This window comes from Antennarius striatus, chromosome 1 (genome assembly GCF_040054535.1).
Source record: "Antennarius striatus isolate MH-2024 chromosome 1, ASM4005453v1, whole genome shotgun sequence".
Lineage (NCBI taxonomy): Eukaryota > Metazoa > Chordata > Actinopteri > Lophiiformes > Antennariidae > Antennarius > Antennarius striatus.
Genome location: NC_090776.1, coordinates 25,560,357 through 25,578,448, shown reverse-complemented (window position 1 = coordinate 25,578,448; position 18,092 = coordinate 25,560,357). Strand labels below are relative to the sequence as shown.

Sequence of the window (18,092 nt, the reverse complement as noted above, 5' to 3'; positions counted from 1 at the left end):
CTGCTTTCCTTCTGAATATTTAAGATGTGTCCTTGGTGAGAACTGTTGTTATATAACATTCCCCTCTCCTCCCACTCTCCTGTTGTGTGTCTCTTCCTGTCTGCGTTGTTTTCGGCTTCTCATGCCTCCTGGAGAATGACTGCAAAGCTCACATGTACACGCTCCTTTGGCTGGGTATGCTTAAGACAAGGCTTTTTGCTTGTTTGATTTGTTGCTGAGAAGAACAGTATTTTTGATATGAGCAGTCTCACACAGAGATAGTGACAGTTATGCATCGGAGCAATCTGATGAAATTAATTCTATAGACAAAATTTCTGTCTGTCAGACTCCAGCCAAGCATTAGAGATAATATATATACTGAGTTTCTAATATTCCTGCCACATTTAATCCTATAGAGATGATAAATTTGGTTCAATACTCTTCAAACTCACGTGAATGATCCTTTCATTAAGAAATAAAATGTATTGTAACTTTTGTGTCATATTGCCACTTACTAGGTACAAAATATCTTTAGGCAAGTTTAACTTGAAAACAGAATTTGACTTATAGCCACACAAATTCATATCTGTCACTTCACAAAAGCCACACACCTCATCTAGCACCTGTACCAGTGTGACACAAAAGCCCTACATTAAGCAGAAAAACAAAAAGCTATGCTTAAGACAACTGTTTGGTTAAGTCTGAAAAATAATGTCACTCAGTGAACATTCAATGTTTAAGTCACTGAAAACACATGTTTGATATAATGAGACAAACTGATCATGCTTTCCAACTGAACTCAGAACTTTGTTGCTGAGACTCGTCAGTGCTACCCACTGACCTTTCATTAGTCCCAATTAATTTTACAACATTGTCTCAGCTGGCATTTCTGTGCATTTGGTCAGTCACATCATATTGCTTCATCGACTGACTGGTATGTATTCAGTGTAAGTGGTACACACACAAAGAGCACAAAAGCAAATGTGATATCACAGAAGTGGCCTTTCAATTGTGATTATGCTGTGCAATTTGAATTGGTATTGGCTTCATCCTAAAGAGGTACAGTCAAACACTCAAAACCATCAAATGCGGGAAGAAAATTGTCACTTGGAGCATGAATGCTACTGTGAACTCATCTTTTGTTTGTAGCCATCAATCCATTATTCCCTACCTGTCCGTTTTTATCTGAAACTGTCCTCATAAAAACGGACTATAGTGTGTCAACAGCCACAGAATGAGAATTGAACCTCAGCTGTGATTCCTGTGACATCGCAAGGGGCAGGCTGACAGCATAGAGGCAGCATCTGTGATGACAGTCCTACAAGACATTTTCAGAAAATCCGCCTCACTGTTGGCTCCACCAGGTGCTCTAGCCTTGTACTGTTTTATTTCCTTTGGAGTTTTTAATGTTGCCTAGCTGGCATTATGGAAAAGGGCAACCTGAAAGCCCACCCACTGCCAGCAGGACTGCAGCAGAATGTGCTCTGCTGCTCTGCAGGGGTCCTCACCCTGTTTGCTTGTCAGTGGCTCAAAGAAAGAATCTTCAACTCTGCTGAGTTGTTGAAGGAAAGATCACATCATACATCTTTTTTGCTTGTTTCAATCAATGTACACCTGCTCTTCCTTGCATCTTCCTCCTCAACATGTATGTTTGCTTTCATCATTTTTTGGACAGGAAAGGCTTGGTTGTATAAACTTATTTGTTTTTTAGAGAGAAGAACTGGCTAAGTGGAGGGTCCTATAGTAATGAGAGTTGCACCTGTACATTCAGAGCGACCTTGCATGCTGTTGATGTCTTTTTACGCCATCACTGTATCATGTTACAACACACTGAAAACATTACTGACTTAAATTTAAGAGTGGATCTGAATTAAAGAATTTAATAATGACTAAAATATATTTAAGTACCTGCACATTTCATGATAATGATCTCTGCTTGAGTGGCATTATGAAAAATATATTTGGTTCAAATTGATGTACAGCATTCAATAGCCATTATTGGCAGGTTTGATGCAATTCCAAGAAACACGGATCACGTTGCAGGGCATAGTCCTGGGCATTAATGTTAATGGAAGTCACATGACCTTGCAGTTGGTACTGAGTGGCTGCATTTCAAATTCAATTGACATCGACCACTTCTGGAAGAGGCTGGATGGATGGCGATGCAGGCACCTGATACTCATGCTTCAGTTTGTTTTTTCTAGTTTTCCTTTCAAAAAATCACAGAAGCTATAGCTGACATCTCCTCTCAGCGATGAACAGAAGACGTAGAGCTGAATGTGGTACAGCATCACCAACAAAAGATGCTGGGACACCTATGATCCATGCCAAATGCCATGTGACACAAACAATGGTAAAGCTTGGCTTGGCCACTTCTATATTAAAATCGAGATATGTTGTTGAACCTGTGCACTAAAGATCTAAGACCCTAAAGACAGTTGTGTGAGGTTGGTTTAAAATCTCTTATGACAGAGTTGGCTTCTCCAAGTATTTGTTCCCAATGATCTTCTTGCTCTAGGAGGAATGATAGGTTAGTGCCAGCTCAACAGAAACAGGCTTTGTTAAAGCAGCTTTGCACACACAGATGAAAGAGTAGAAAAGCAGGGTAAAATAACATTCAGGTTTTATTCCCCGAACATCCAATGGATGATTTGCATTTAATATGGTGCAGTTCCATTGCTCTGAGCATCATCAGCACAGTTTAATTACATTAAGCGACAGTTAAATTGGACTTTGCAAACAGACAAGGCTTAAGGGATTATTGGACCTCTGACAGGGCTATCAGATTTTACCTTCAAGGATGAAACAATATGCCTAGTTCCGGATTCAATGTGCACAGAGAGAGAGAGGGATGGAGAGTTACAAAGGAGATCTGATGGACAACAAGATAATTAGTCTTTTTTGTTGTTGTTGTTGGCTCTATTAGAAATGACCAAAATTTAGAAAGCACAGTGCTTTGATTTAAGGTGACACTATCTCTTCTGCCTCTATTTGGGATGAAAAAAAATGCATTAAACTGGTTTTAGTCCTTTTTATCTAATCGGTTTTTGTCCATGTTGATGATGTATTCTCCATGTGACTAAATGTATCACATTGGACTAACCAGAGCCATATTATGTCAAAATCAAAATTTTCTCAGGAGATGAGGCATAAGTGAATGAAATTAATCAACGTGGGAATCACAGACCTCTTTCTAAGACTCTGGACCTCCACAGATCCACAATGAAACACATTATCTACAAATGGAGAAGACTTGTAACAACCAAAACCCTCCCAGAAGTGACTATCCTTCCAAAATTTATGAGAGCGTAACAGAGACCTATTCAGGAAGTCATAAAAGGGCCAAAGAAAAGATCCAGGGGATTGCAGGGCTCTTTCATTTCAGCAGTCAGCGTTCATGGCTCCATCATTTGAAACACACTGGTTAATAAATGGCATCCATGGTGGGGGTGAAGCTAGTCACTGCTGAGACAGAAGCTGCTTTCAGACTGCAGGCAAATCGGATTCCAATCAGATTGTTTTAGCAAGTGTCCAAATGCAGTCTTGCTCTGTTGAGACTGGGCCATATTATGATTTGACAGGTTGCAGCAGCAACAACGTCAGGGCGGAGGAGTCCTCCGATCGTCAGAATGATGGATCTCAAAAATACTTTTGACTTAATAATAATAGTATAGAGCTGCACAAAGGGTTTTGCTGACACCAACTACTCAAAATAAGGTTATATGAATCCATAACAGACTTACGGTACATTACGACCATGAACATTGGACATGGTCTACCTTTTTATAACCATCTCTGCAGATGAGTCTTTTCACGCATTCCATGTTCCTTTTCCTGGCATACTGAACACGATAGACTGGTAGAACAATCACTGTAGCCCAGAGCAGATATTTGAAGGAGGCCAGCCTACTTAGGAAGCACATCCTACTGTGCCCCTTTGTGGACACAAAGTCTATGTTGGTAGACCAGGCCAGGGTGTTATTCAGTTGCAGCTACAGGTACTAGCAATTACCTACCACCTCCAACTGCCTGCCCTCGACAACCAGAGGAAAGTGCCACCAAAAGTCCAAGTGCTGCTGGTCTCCACTGTTGGTCATCAGTGGTGACCACCAGCACGGGGGTTCTACAGGCCCTTGTGGAACCCCCGTGCTGCTGGTCCCCACTAGTGACCAGCAGTTCTCCATTTGAACATACTGGGGTTTGTTTGTCAGGCAGCAGGATATTCAACTCACTAGGTGAGGGTCCACTGATATTGTGGCCAGTTTCTCCAGCAGTAGTCAGGACTGGATGGTAATAAAGGCACTCGAAAAGTATAAAAGTCTAAAAAGAGCACCAGACATCCAGTACTGCTGGATTGCAGTAATGGACTTGGATGGAGGCTGTCCATAATAAAGACTTGACAGATATTAAATATAACAACACGCACGCAAAGCAGTGGAAACCTCCAGCATGCTCATGTATGTACAGCAAGATCATGTCATGTTGCATTTACAGTATCTGGACCTTTTACTGCTTCTTCTTCCTCTTAGTAGCAACCCTAGAATAGGAACTGACACTGTCACTATACCAGGGAGTACCTGTAACAAGATATGTTAAGGCAATAAGTGCTGAGCTAAGCTTTTCCTAACATTTTCGGACCTTAGGCTATTGCATCACCTACTCCTAATACCAAAGCAAAGTTACTGATGTCATCTGTTGTATGATGATAGATGTTTACATGTTTTTATTTTCATTTGTTAACATCCGCATAACAAAGGAAATAAATTAGTTTTAAACACATATTTGACAAGTGCCCATAGAGTTGGTGCACATCTGTACACCGTTGTCTGCCATTAGATGCAGAAATACATCTTGAGATTTGCTTCAGGGCTACCTGACTAACATCAAGTATTTGCTGTCTCATAGCTGCCTTTACAGTCTTGGCCTCCACTTGAAAAATAAATCTCTCTTTAGCTGTGAATGTCCAACCATATCCCTTTTCCTCAAGGCATAATGCCTTGCTCTCCTGTATCTCATCTAGGGTAAATAGTCATTGCTCACTGAGCTGTCTGCTATAGAATTTCAATTTTGACCAATTCAGTAATGTTTAGTCTAGATTAAAAAAAACAAACAGTTGCTGCTCATGTGAAAATATAATGTGGATTCATTACCAAAACAATTTTAAACAACCCATCTCTCTGTGGAATATAATATATAGCATCCACATTTAAATAGAAATATGAATTTGAAATATTATTGGCTCAGTTGTCATGCAGGCACTATACAGAATGCTTTCGAAGGGTCAAGGGTGCACAGGCCACGCAAAGAACAGAAGATTCCATAAAGGACAACTTGAAAAACTTCCCATCTGTACAAGAGAGCTTAGGATCCATGCTGGAGTGAAGGAGAACCGGCGAGTTATAGAGCTTCCACCTCCTACATTAACAAACAATCTGAGAGTCTCATCAACATCGGAAAACAAAAAGGAAAGTTTCTGCATCTGCATCTCTCATTGTCATTCTTGGGCCTGTGTTGCGACCCAAAACCAAAGAGAGAGCAAGCAGATGAAGTCACTAAATCCAGTCTATTTACCACCTGTGAAATTATGATGCTGAAATCATGATATTTTAGCAGGTTCTTGTACTACAAAAATGAATTCTCTTTCAAAACCTCTTTTGATTAAATTTCATTATATATTGGTGTTATGGCAACTTCTGTTTACTATTACTGTTTCAAGCTGATCCAGCAGAACATGCTACAACTGGAGGCAGTAGGCTGAGGGAACAGCTTATCAAAAGCATGCAAAGCAATAGTTTTACAAGAAACTAATTTAAAAATGTCTAAATTAAAGACTCGTCATAATTATGCGTTCATTTTCATGTTTTTCCACGTTTTGACAAGCTATTACCATTATTTAAACCCTCCGGATAAGTTTTTGCAATTTATGAAGGAAAATAATTTTTAATATTGCCCAAGGATTCTGCAAAATCTCTATAAAGGTTATTCAACCAATTTAAAGTAAATTAAAGGCTAAGTTCAGAAAAGTAAAGTAAGCAGTACTGGAATTTCATAATACAAGAAGAAGCAAGGCCACTTGTCCTGCAGCAGAGACAAGTCATAAATAATAATAATAATAAAAATATATATACACTGTGTGTGTGTGTGTGTGTGTGTGTGTGTGTGTGTGTGTGTGTGTGTGTGTGTGTGTGTGTGTGTGTGTGTGTATATATATATATATATATATATATATATATATATATATATATATATATAGTGGTAGGCGATAGTGTAGCCAAACAGCATAGGATGATGGTGTGTAGGATGATTCTAGTGGTGAGGAAGATGAAGAGTACAAAGACAGAGCAGAGGACGAAATGGTGGAAGCTAAAAAACCGGATCTTAGATAGTGAGAAGATGCCTGAGGAATGGAGGAGAAGTGTGCTGGTGCCCGTTTTTAAGAACAGGGGAGATGTGCAGAGTTGTGGCAACTACAGAGGAATAAAGCTGATGAACCATACAATGAAGTTATGGGAAAGAGTAGTGCTAGACTAAGGGCAGAAGTGAGCATTTGTGAGCAGCACTATGGTTTCATGCCAAAAAAGAGTGCTACAGATGCAGTATTTGCTTTGAGGTTGTTGATAGAGAAGTACAGAGAAGGCCAGAGGGAGCTGCATTGTGTTTTTGTAGATCTGGAGAAAGCTTATGACAGGGTGCCCAGAGAGGAACTGTGGTATTTTATGAGGAAGTCTGGAGTGGCTGAGAAGTATGTTAGAACGGTGCAGGACATGTATGAGGACTGTAAGACAGTGGTGAGGTGTGCTGTAGGTGTGACAGAGGAGTTCAAGGTGGAGGTGGGACTGCATCAGGGATCAGCTCTGAGCCCCTTCTTGTTCGCTAGGGTGATCGACAGGCTGACAGACGAGGTTAGACAGGAATCCCCGTGGACTATGATGTTTGCAGATGACATTGTGATCTGCAGTGAGAGCAGGGAACAGGTGGAGGAGAAGCTAGAGAGGTGGAGGTTTGTCCTGGAAAGGAGAGGAATGAAGGTTAGCCGCAGTAAGACAGAGTACATGTGTGTGAATGAGAGGGACCCAAGTGGAAGAGTGAGGTTACAGGGAGAAGAGATCAAGAAGGTGGAGGATTTTAAGTACTTAGGGTCATCAGTCCAGAGCAATGGAGAGTGTGGAAAAGAGGTGAAGAAGCGTGTACAGGCAGGATGGAACGGGTGGAGGAAAGTGTCAGGTGTGATGTGTGATAGAAGAGTTTCAGCTAACATGAGAGGAAAGGTGTACAAAGCTGTGGTGAGACCAGCAATGTTGTTTGGTCTAGAGACAGTGTCACTGAGGAAAAGACAGGAGACAGAGCTTCAAGTAGCAGGGATGAAGATGCGGAGGTTCTTTTTGGGAGTGACCAGGATGGATAGGATCAGGAATGAGTACATCAGACGGACAGCACACGTTAGGGGTTTTGGAAAAAAAAGTCAGAGAGGCCAGACTGAGATGGTTTGGACATGTCCAGAGGAGAGATGGTGAATATATTGGTAGAAGGATGCTGAGTATTGAACTGCCAGGCAGGAGGCCTAGAGGAAGACCAAAGAGGAGGTTTATGGATGTAGTGAAAGAGGACATGAAGGTAGTTGGTGTGAGAGAAGGGGATGCAGAAGACAGGATTAGATGAAGGCAACTGATTCTTTGTGGTGACCCCTGAAGGGAAAAGCAGAAAGGAAAAGAAAAAGACATACATAAAGTGCACCCTCGCAAATTCGCACATCAACGATGGCGACTCCACCTCATTGCGGATTTTCAGTCACGTTATATCGTACGCACATTCTATTGGCTGATAGTATCCGGAAGTGCGATCCATTTTGTTAGTTTCGGACTTTCGTGAGACACAAAAGTGCTTTAAACAGTCTATCAGAGTGTGGGAAAAGGTAATGCAGATGTAAGATGGTTAAATATCAGTATGGGGAGGGTCATAAATGTTTAAATTTCGGTAAATAATAAGATAAATACTGTAGTTTGTCACTATATCGTGGAATTTGTGATTTGTGTGTGGTTCCCGGAACACATTAATCACAAAGAACGGGGGCGCATCTATACATACATGCTTATATATATATATATATATATATATATATATATATATATATATATATATATATATATATATATATATATATATATATATATATGTGTGTGTGTGTGTGTGTGTGTGTGTGTGTGTGTGTGTGTGTGTGTGTATATACACACAGTATATAAGTACATATACAGTATATATACAGTATATATACATATGTGTATATATATATATATATCTTCTTCTTTTCCTTTCGGCTTCTCCTTTCAGGGGTTGCCACAGCGAATCAGCTGCCTCCACCTAATCCTGTCCTCTGCGTCCTTCTACGAACAAACTGTCCTCCTCTCCCTCTTGAACAACAGTAGTCCAAATCCACCTGCACCCTGTAGGTGAACAGCACCAATAGCGGTCATTGTTAATCCGGGCCTCGACCAATCCGGTGTGGTGTTTGATATTGCATGTTTGATTTGGCAAAAGTTTTACGTGGGATGCCCTTCCTGACACAACCCTCTCTATTTATCTGGGCTTGGAACCAGCACAATAAGACACTGGCTTGCGGCTACAATGGTGTGTGTGTGTGTGTGTGTGTGTGTGTGTGTGTGTGTGTGTGTGTGTGTGTGTGTGTGTGTGAGTGCGCGCGTGTGTGTGTGTGTGTGTGTGAGTGCGCGCGTGCGTGCGTGTGTGTGTTTATACATTTTTTAACGAAAGTTGGTGAATAAATGTCCTGAAGCATCAATGCTTTTTAAATAATCCCCTATCCCATAGTCACTTCAGAATTTTTTTTAAAGAATTATAGTAATTGGAGTAATTTGGAGACATTGTAAAATATATCTAGAATAATAAATCCAACTATTTACACATCTTAAAATTAGCTTTTGATACTCATGATTATTAGTCACCCACTGATTCTGCGGTTTTAGAATATCAGCCACTGGATTTGTCACGGATTTGTCAAAACTATGTGTCAAAAAATGAGAAGTCATATCATTAGTTACTAGTAGATCCATTCAACTGACCATTTACCAGAAACTGGAGCATGTTCATTGCATGCACTTATTAGGTGTGTTCATCTAGGACACTGTTAATACACTGTTTTAATCAAAGATATTGATAGACGGATAGCCATTGATCTGGTGAGGGAGATGCACATGCACGGTACCAATAAAGCAGGATATACAACAAAAAATTAGTATTAAGTTAATTCTGTTTTGACCAATCACTTACCAGACTTAGAGGAAGAAACTGACTTTCAAAATGAAACCCATTTTCTCGTAAACCAAGTCAAGAAGCTCAAAATCCTAGAGTGGTTTTCAACTTAAAGCTCAGGTCGAAACATTACCGTTTGAAGACATCTTCAAATTGAGGCCATTTTTTCTCTTTAAGCCAGTCAGAGAAACTGATGAAGGCTTTTATCACTAAAAACCCAGACTACTTCAATGCTCTCCTTTAGAAAGAGAAAGAAAAGAAAGAAGCTTTATTGGTCATTATACAATTGTACAACAAAATTGCAAGGTCAGATGGAGAGTTGGTCCTTGGTGTGCTTTCCACTGTGGGCCATGTAACCTACGGGTCCTTAGACACATGTTTTTCATGATGTTGGGAGGAAACTGGAGTACCTGTTGAAAACCCATTCAGACACAGAGAGAACATGCAAACTCTGCAAAGAAAGGCCATGTTGGAAATGCTAGAGTTTGAACCCTCTGAACCCATGACCTTCTTGCTGTGAGGCAACAGTGCTAACCCCTATGCCACCGTGCTGTCGTATTTTTTTAAGAAAAATTATCATAAATATCAAAAATATCATAAATTTGCAACAATTATTTCAAAATTCTTCCACAAGTTTTGAGTGAAGCCAAAAACAAAAAAAAGCCCTATTTTTAGGTCTCTCCCCTGGCAACCTGCTAGATTTCCTTTGTATGGTTATCAAACCGCACCAAATTATGCTTCAAATGTAAATCTGGTTTACTTCTATACATTGTTTTTATGTATTGTTACTGTTTTATATTATTATAATCATATTGTATATCATATACAATATGATTATATACAATATATCATATTGTATATATCTTATCAATTTTATCATTTTACAATTAGTCAATACAATTTGTTATTGTTTAGATGTTTTAAATGGTGTAATAAACATTTATCAGGTGTAATATTTTAAATTCTTCTTATTCTCTTATCTTTTTGCTTATGTTATATTTTATTCTAGGGGCGACCGGGTGGTACAGTGAGTAGCGCTGTCATGTCACAAGAAGACGGTTCTGTGTTTGATTCCTTACCGTACAAAGTCTGTATGTACTTCTCGTGTCTGCAGGGTTCTCTTTGGTTTCTGCCTCTTCCTCCCACCTCCAAATACACAGAATTTATGTAATTTTATTATTCCAAATTGTCCATAGGTGTGTGTATGTGCATGAGAAGTTGTTTGTGTATGTATGGCCTTGCGATGTGTTGCAGATGCATCCGAGGTGTACCCCACATCTCATCCCTAGGCAGTGGGATAGACTCCAGCGTAACGCGTGAACCAGGCGGATGAGCAGATGTAGACAAGATGTTTATGATCATCAAGAAAATGAATGAATAAATATTTTACTCTAAATCTTTCTTTATCTTCACTACCATTCTCTATTATTTAAAACTCTAAATAATACACAATAGATTCTACATCCGTTTTGAATTTTTAAAAAAAATTTGTACAGAATCTTGAATGGCATGCAAGTAGTTTGAAAGGCACTACAGTATGGATTTGATTGGTTCGATTTGGTTAAATTTTGCAGAGGGCAGAGAGACAGGTCTGAATAAAAGACAAAATCTTCAGAAGGGTTTCAAGGTCATGCATGAGTTACACTGGCTGTCATTGGTTCAGTTCCACAAACACGTTGCTGCAATTGGAGTTCAGGCTTCACTTCTAAAAGCACTTAGCAAAAATAGATTTCATATAATCGTTCACTGAAGTCTTGGAACTCTATTTCTTGTAAACACATCCTCACACGCCTAAGAGGGCAAAAATTTCACCTCAGTCATGAATTATCCATCAGCTGTTTATCATTTGCAGGATTGTAAGGTGATGCAGGTGCAGGGTACACCCAGGATAGGTTGCAGCTCAACACGTCCCACAAAACATAGAGACAAATAACCAGTCACATTCACATGGCCATGGAGTCACCACTTAAATTAACCTATGATAGTAGGAACAATTATACTGAGAGAACCCACACAAACACACACAATGTCTTCAGCCAGTCAGTGAGATTCCAACCCATACATTAAAGCATTCTTCTGTGCTGGGAATAAAAAAGTGAGACATATTCTGACTTTCCGCCCACAAGAGCATTCCTTCCTCCCACTCTTGCCCATCTGAAAATTTCCAGAATTGTAAATGTGTGCAGAAAATTCTCGCTGAGAAAAGGGCTGCTGCTTCTCCAATCGTTTTTAAGCAATTACCAGAGAGGGATCATGGCAAAACTCTTGCTGGTTAAACCACATTTTAACATTACGCAAAGCGGTGATATATTGTAATCATCAGTGTGTGTTTGTCCGTCCGTCCACCAAATATCTTTGCAACCGTTGCCGATAGAAAAAATGAAAGAAAGAGCACATACTCAGACGGCAAGGGGGATGAAATTGAGATGATGACCTTGACCTTGAGAAAAAACTAGGTCAAGGTCAAATGTGAACATTTGTACATTTTTTGCACATTTCTCAGGAACCGGATAAGATAGAAAAACAAAACAAAAGGCGTTCTATTCAGGGAGGCAAATTACATCACAACCTTGACCTTGAAAGACTAGATCAAGGTCAAGTTGTCACTTTTATACCTTTTTTGGTACACATCTCTAAAACTATCATGAGATAAGCACCTGATGAGATAATCACAAAACAAAAAGCAACATTTTTAGGAATCCAGAGGCCCAAAAATGTGATGATGTCTTGGGATGTTATAGTCTCAGACTGCCTTGTTCTCATATACCATTGTGCAGGTCATCTAAACCACAGGATACAAGCTTTCAAGTACACTCCAAGCCAAATAAAGAGGTGGAGAAGGAGGGGGAGGCAGATAAAAGCTGACACCCAATGTATTATAACTCAGCTCTATTAGATATGAGCCTCTGCAAGGGTGAAGCACGATAGCTTAAGGCAAAGATACTGCTTGCTCATTGTGCTTTAAAAGAAGGAGCTCAGAATGTGGCTTGTGAAGCCTCCGCGTTCTGTATACTGTATTCAATCTCATACATGATTTAGTAAAGTAGAATTTTTGTTTGAATATTCTAGTAGCAATATAACAGAGGAGAGAAAAGGGTTTGCTTGGGCGGTAAAACTCGATGTATCTCTTTAATTTTTGGCAGCATAAATGGATGTATATTCAACTTAGTGTCTGAAAATAATATGTTGAAAAGACAGACACAATTCTCTTTTGGTTAACAGCATCTATTATGGCAAGAAATTGTCCTGGGCACTGTCTGTGCAATTGTCTGGTGTCCCGCATTTATTATTGATTGGTATAAAGGCAAATGCAGACTAAAGTTAAACATTCGGTTTGGATGAGTGGAAATACAAGAACCATCCGACCTTCGAACTACACCAAACATTTAATCATTAATACATAGACAAAATGTCTGTGTATCACTTCAGTTTTAAGAACATTTAAAATTTGTATTTCTGTAGTAATGACATACAGTATTTGTTCATTTGACTGCCTTAAGTATTTTTTGTCAGATTTTCAGTATATCATCACTGCATTCAAATATCCTAAGACTGACTTGTGATAGTCAGTACTATCACAAGTCAAGTATTTGTTCAAGTATTCTTATTCAACACTTCTCATAATCATAGCATGTGTTTGTTGCATGTACTTTAATTGTTCAACATTCATTATTTAAACTGAGTTTAAAATAATTTACTGTGTTTTCTACCTCAGTACACTAATTGTGTTAGTTTGATCCGAATGATCAGCAAGGTATAAAGCATTTTGTTGAGATATGCTATAAATATAGAATTTGCTTTTAGTGAAAGACAGTCCAGAAGTTAAAGCTAAACGAAGTTAAAATGAATACTTTGATGGCAGGAATTCTAATTTAAACTCCAAGCTAAGCAAACAACACAATGCATATGCAACAAAAATAATATGTATACCTATGAAATACCATAAAGTATATTCTCATATTAGAACAGCTGATGTAGATGCCAAGATTTTTCTGAATACATATTCATGGCTCTGAGTGGTAGTGGGAAAGTGTGGGGGAAAAAAAACAAAAAAGTAGCAAGATAACATTACAATACTGAGAAGAAGTCAGAAGAGCAAAGAAAAAGATAGCAATTAATAATATAACAAAAACTACATGTAAAGTGTAAAACTGTTTATTACAAACAGGCATCACTGTTCGACATTTTCTGTGCATGTTTTAGGTTTCTTTCACCACAAGAAACCAACATTTGTTTTTTTAATTGAAGTACAAATACGAAAATAACTTAATAGCAATCAAAATGAAATGGCATGTCATCAAATAAACAAAACAAGGTTACAAATTTTAACAATGTTAAAGACATACTGTACTTGTCAACTAGTACTGCCAATGACGTTGACGTTGCTCTCTTAAAATGACGTAGTTGACCATTTTGACAGCAACAACAATCTGCAAATTATCATTACTCTAGAATCCTATGGATGCAAACTTTTGAATCATTTGCAAAATAATGAATCAATTTCTTAAAAATTCTAACGAGTCTTGCCCAGATTTTTGCCAAGAGTATTGTATATGATCTATGTGTACATAATATGTGTGTCATCTTTCTTTGTATGTACACCATGTGTCACTGTGAACAGCCTTATCCCCCCTGCCACCCCCCCTGAAAGCAACTGACAATCAGGATAAAATTAGAGGGTTGGAAAGATTCCACTCTTGCTAAGTGGATCATTTTACCTTCCAATGTTACACCACTCTGACATACATGATTCACACTGCTGTCGGCACACAATAGTGTTGCAGCTGAGGGGATTACAATTTCTCTGACTCTCTCGCTGTCATCCCTGGAGAGTCTGCTGGGTCAGGAAATCATAGTTTTACTTGAGTGCCATAAACAGTTTGAGTCCTTGCAGCTGAATTAAAACATTAAAACAATGGAATTGGATTTCATTTTATTTGTACCACTTACACTCTCATCCAAAAGTACCATGTAGAATATTCTCTATGGGCAGTTTTCTGAATTAAGAAGAGCTAAAACATTGCTATCGAGTGTCTCATACAGTGCCGTACAGTCGGGAGAGGCAGGTGAGGCCGTGCATCACCTGCCATCATAAAAGACAAAAAATGGAATGGAAAATGGAAGGAAAACACTAAATGGTTATATTTATCTAGTGATATCAATTATAGAGTTATTTTCCATTTAACGCCACCAGTTTTACGTTATTTCACTCAAAATCCCTGAATTTTCACATTTACCGCTGAAATACTGAGAAGACACCTTTGGTGAGGTACCAGCCAGCTGTGCCTGGTTTTTTAATCAAATGTACTGATTTGTGTGTTACAGTTTGAATGTGTAAATAATTGTGCTATGAGACTAAAAATAACACACTCACTGTTGCTTATTAAATGGTGAATACAAACATATGAACCTACACTTTAGGTTCATGTTTGTAGACATCTTCATCTGATTATGATGAAGTCAGTGCCTCACCAGCTATGAACCTCACCGCATGTCACTAGTCTCATATGATGTGGGTCCATCGACAACAACATGATACAACAAATCCTGCTCTCATTTAGGTGGAAGGTGTAGTACAAGCCAAAGAGGAACATCAACAAGCAGCTGATCTTTTGTTTCTGAGACATGAAGCGGCTTAGTTTTACACGCTCGGGATATTCTTCCATTGCAGCTGCTTAAACCCCAATCTCCTTAATGCTGAGTGCCAAGCTGAAGCACATTCTGTCTGACTCATTTTGAAATTGAAAGCGCAACTTTCCCTTACCATAGAGGAAACTCGACCGAGGCCACAAAGCTGAAAATGAAAACTAAGTATGTGGAAAACAAAGATTCTGAGCACCACTGATTGAACCTGAAAATAATACACACCAAATAATAATGTATATCTGTCAATTTTTGTATCTTTCTGTATGCACCTACATACAGAGATATGTCTGTATGTAAGTGCATACATACATACCGACATGTAGGTGCATACATACTGTACACACAATTTGTGAAGTATAATTGGTTGACACATTTATGTGATTTAGTGTGCTTTCACCTACATTCGTACATTTAAGAGTTATGCAAACAAAACAATTCAATTTGGAGAGTCCAACTACTGTTTTTCTTTTGCTTTGGCCAATAAATCATCATTCAGCTAGTTCATCCATCATCTCCTCAGCAGAAAAATCCATTAGTTAATATTTTAAATTAAAAGTCCATGCACATGCCTGTATTTCAAATGTAGTTAATGTTTTAATGGATGATTACACAAACATTTATGAGAAACATATGAACAAGATTACGATTTAGTTTAATGTTATATAAAAAATGTAAAATAACCAAGTAATAGCTTGATATTAAGAATGAATCTGTGTAATGCTTGTTTTAGGTACAGGTTGTTTAAAGCCTTAAAAATGTGGATAATAAAATTGAAACATATTTAAAACAGCGATGAGTAACAATGATAATGTGTAATACAGGATGATATATTTGACTAGGTGTAAAAAAAACCATTTACTATTCACATTTAAGGAGTGTGAATAATGGGTTTTTTACAGATATTTTTTGAAATGTGTTCAAACAGTTAATATATAACAAGGAAACTACTTCCCCCCAGTCTAAGAGTTGATCCACAGGCTAAAGAACTGTCTTGAGTTAATTATATAATGGAAAGTTAAGGTGTTTTATGCAGGAGGAAAATACTGGTTACCTTAATTAAAAGAAGTACATGACACTAACCTGGGCCATGCTGCTGAACCATTTCTGACAGATCCCGCTGGTGGATGAAGAGAACCAAACCTCCAGCAGCAAATAACAGGAGGAACCAGAGCGAACAGGGCATCCTTCTTCTTCGTCCACATACAGAGTCCATCACCATCTTCCACTTCATCCAAAGCATGATGCAGCACTTTGAGATGGCACTGTGATAGGTTCTGGAGACACAAAGAAGCAAGACATAAATAATGTTGTGAGCAAAAGAAGTCAAGCCAATCAGAAAGTCAAACTCTTACAAGTAATGTAAGAAGTGGAAAGTCACTTTATTCATTCACCATCTACTTATTAATATTATCATATAATTCATTCATTCATGTTCTGAACCCGTTTCCTCCGCTGTCACGGGTCGTGGGGTGCTGGAACCTATCCCGGTCAACTGGGGTCATGAGGCAGGGGACACTCCGACTGCGATGCCAGCCACACATACAGTGTACACAAACAAACACACGCGCACACACTCACAGCTACAGTTAATTTGGGACTGGCCAATTAACCTGAAGTGCATGTTTTTGGAATTGGAGAACCTGGAGAGAACCCACATAAACACGGAGAGAATATGCAAATTCCGCACAGGGCAGGACTCGAACCCGCAACCGCCATGCAGTGCGGCGACAGTGCCACCCTACCCATTGTACCACTGTGCCTTCCTATTATTATTATTAGTAGTAGTAGTAGTAGTAGTAGTAGTAGTACTTATAATATAAACTTTATGCACAGTCTTTTAAACATGAAAAGCAACTGCAACTGTTTTATAAAAATAAATTACAAGTAAAAGCTAAATGCAAGATACGTATATAAAGACCTAAAAAAATAGGAATAAAAAGTTTATGTAAACCCAATATCAATAGCAAAGGTAGATTTGTCTAAAAAAAAAAAAGGACTAATGCATACGGATAAGATCAGGGATAATTCTGAAATGAACTTTCTCTCCACTTGTTCTTCTTTTCCTTTCAATTTTTCCCCTCAGGGGTCGCCACAGTGAATCAGTTTCCTCCATCTAACCCTCTCTTCTGGATCCTCTTCTCTCACACCAACTACCTTCATGTCCTCTTTCACTACATCCATAAACCTCCTCTTTGGTCTTCCTCTAGGCCTCCTGCCTGGCAGTTCAAAACTCAGCATCCTTCTACCAATACATTCACTATCTCTCCTCTGGACATGTCCAAACCATCTCAGTCTAGCCTCAGCATCTTCATCTCTGCTACCTCCAGCTCTGTCTCCTGTCTTTTCCTCAGTGACACTGTCTAGACCACCTAATTAATTATAATTGAGTGCCTCTATACTGCCCCATTAAAGACATTGCTTAGATATATTATACAGTATTTGTATTAACAATAAGTGACTGTGAAAAAGTTGTTAATAATCTATGGTGAGTTATGATATAAATACGGACTAAATTATGTTTCATCTCATGATATTAGTTTGGGGTTTTCAGAAAAAAAAAGCAAAACTGTCAAATAAATGGAATTACTCTGAGCTTATCATTTTTACGTCATAATGTGGTCATTTGAAAAATAAAATAAGGGCATTGTATATAATCAAAACTACTATATCTGTATTTTTATGTTTAAAACAAATATGTCTAGCAAATTAAAGCTGTGCAAAAGTTCAACATGAACTTCAATGAGGCAATATTTAAAACCTCCAAATAAAGAAATCTGTGGTCTGTTTGTAAGGATACGGTTTTGTAAACACAATTCCAGTTGGACTGGCATGAGTGCAAACCAACTCTGGGCTCTGTTCATACAGAGGAATGTATAGCATCTGTCTTCAAATTAATATGCAAATGAACTTTGGTGACTACTCAAGCATTCATTGTCAGTGCAGGAAGTAGCACTGGGCTTGTTTTATAAGAACTCAAGAATTTCCCTGTCAGAATGACTTTGTGCTTGTGTTGTTACTATGATGTATGACTATAAACAGATCAATTATAATCATAATTTCATGAACAACAGTGTGACGTACAAAGATGAGATCAAAGCAGAAGCCATAGAGCATTACATGAATGTCTCAAGACATAATCAAGGTGACAAACAATGACAAAAAAAAACTTTAAAAAGAAAAAAATGGAGAATAGTGAAAAAAAG

The 18,092-nt window shown here is 38.5% G+C and overlaps 1 protein-coding gene across 2 annotated transcripts in view; it reads right to left on the bottom strand.

Moving 5' to 3' along the window:
• The window catches only part of LOC137613541 (carbohydrate sulfotransferase 8-like), a 161,295-nt gene that overhangs the window by 106,548 nt on the left and 36,655 nt on the right, over nucleotides 1–18,092 (bottom strand). The window contains exon 2 of one of the 2 annotated variants that reach the window (XM_068343246.1): nucleotides 15,970–16,163. In XM_068343246.1, coding sequence (XP_068199347.1) covers nucleotides 15,970–16,129 — 160 coding nt within the window. In that variant the 5' untranslated portion in view covers nucleotides 16,130–16,163. Of the gene's footprint in view, nucleotides 1–15,969; nucleotides 16,164–18,092 lie in introns of those variants that run through there. The other variant, XM_068303916.1, reaches the window with a different exon arrangement.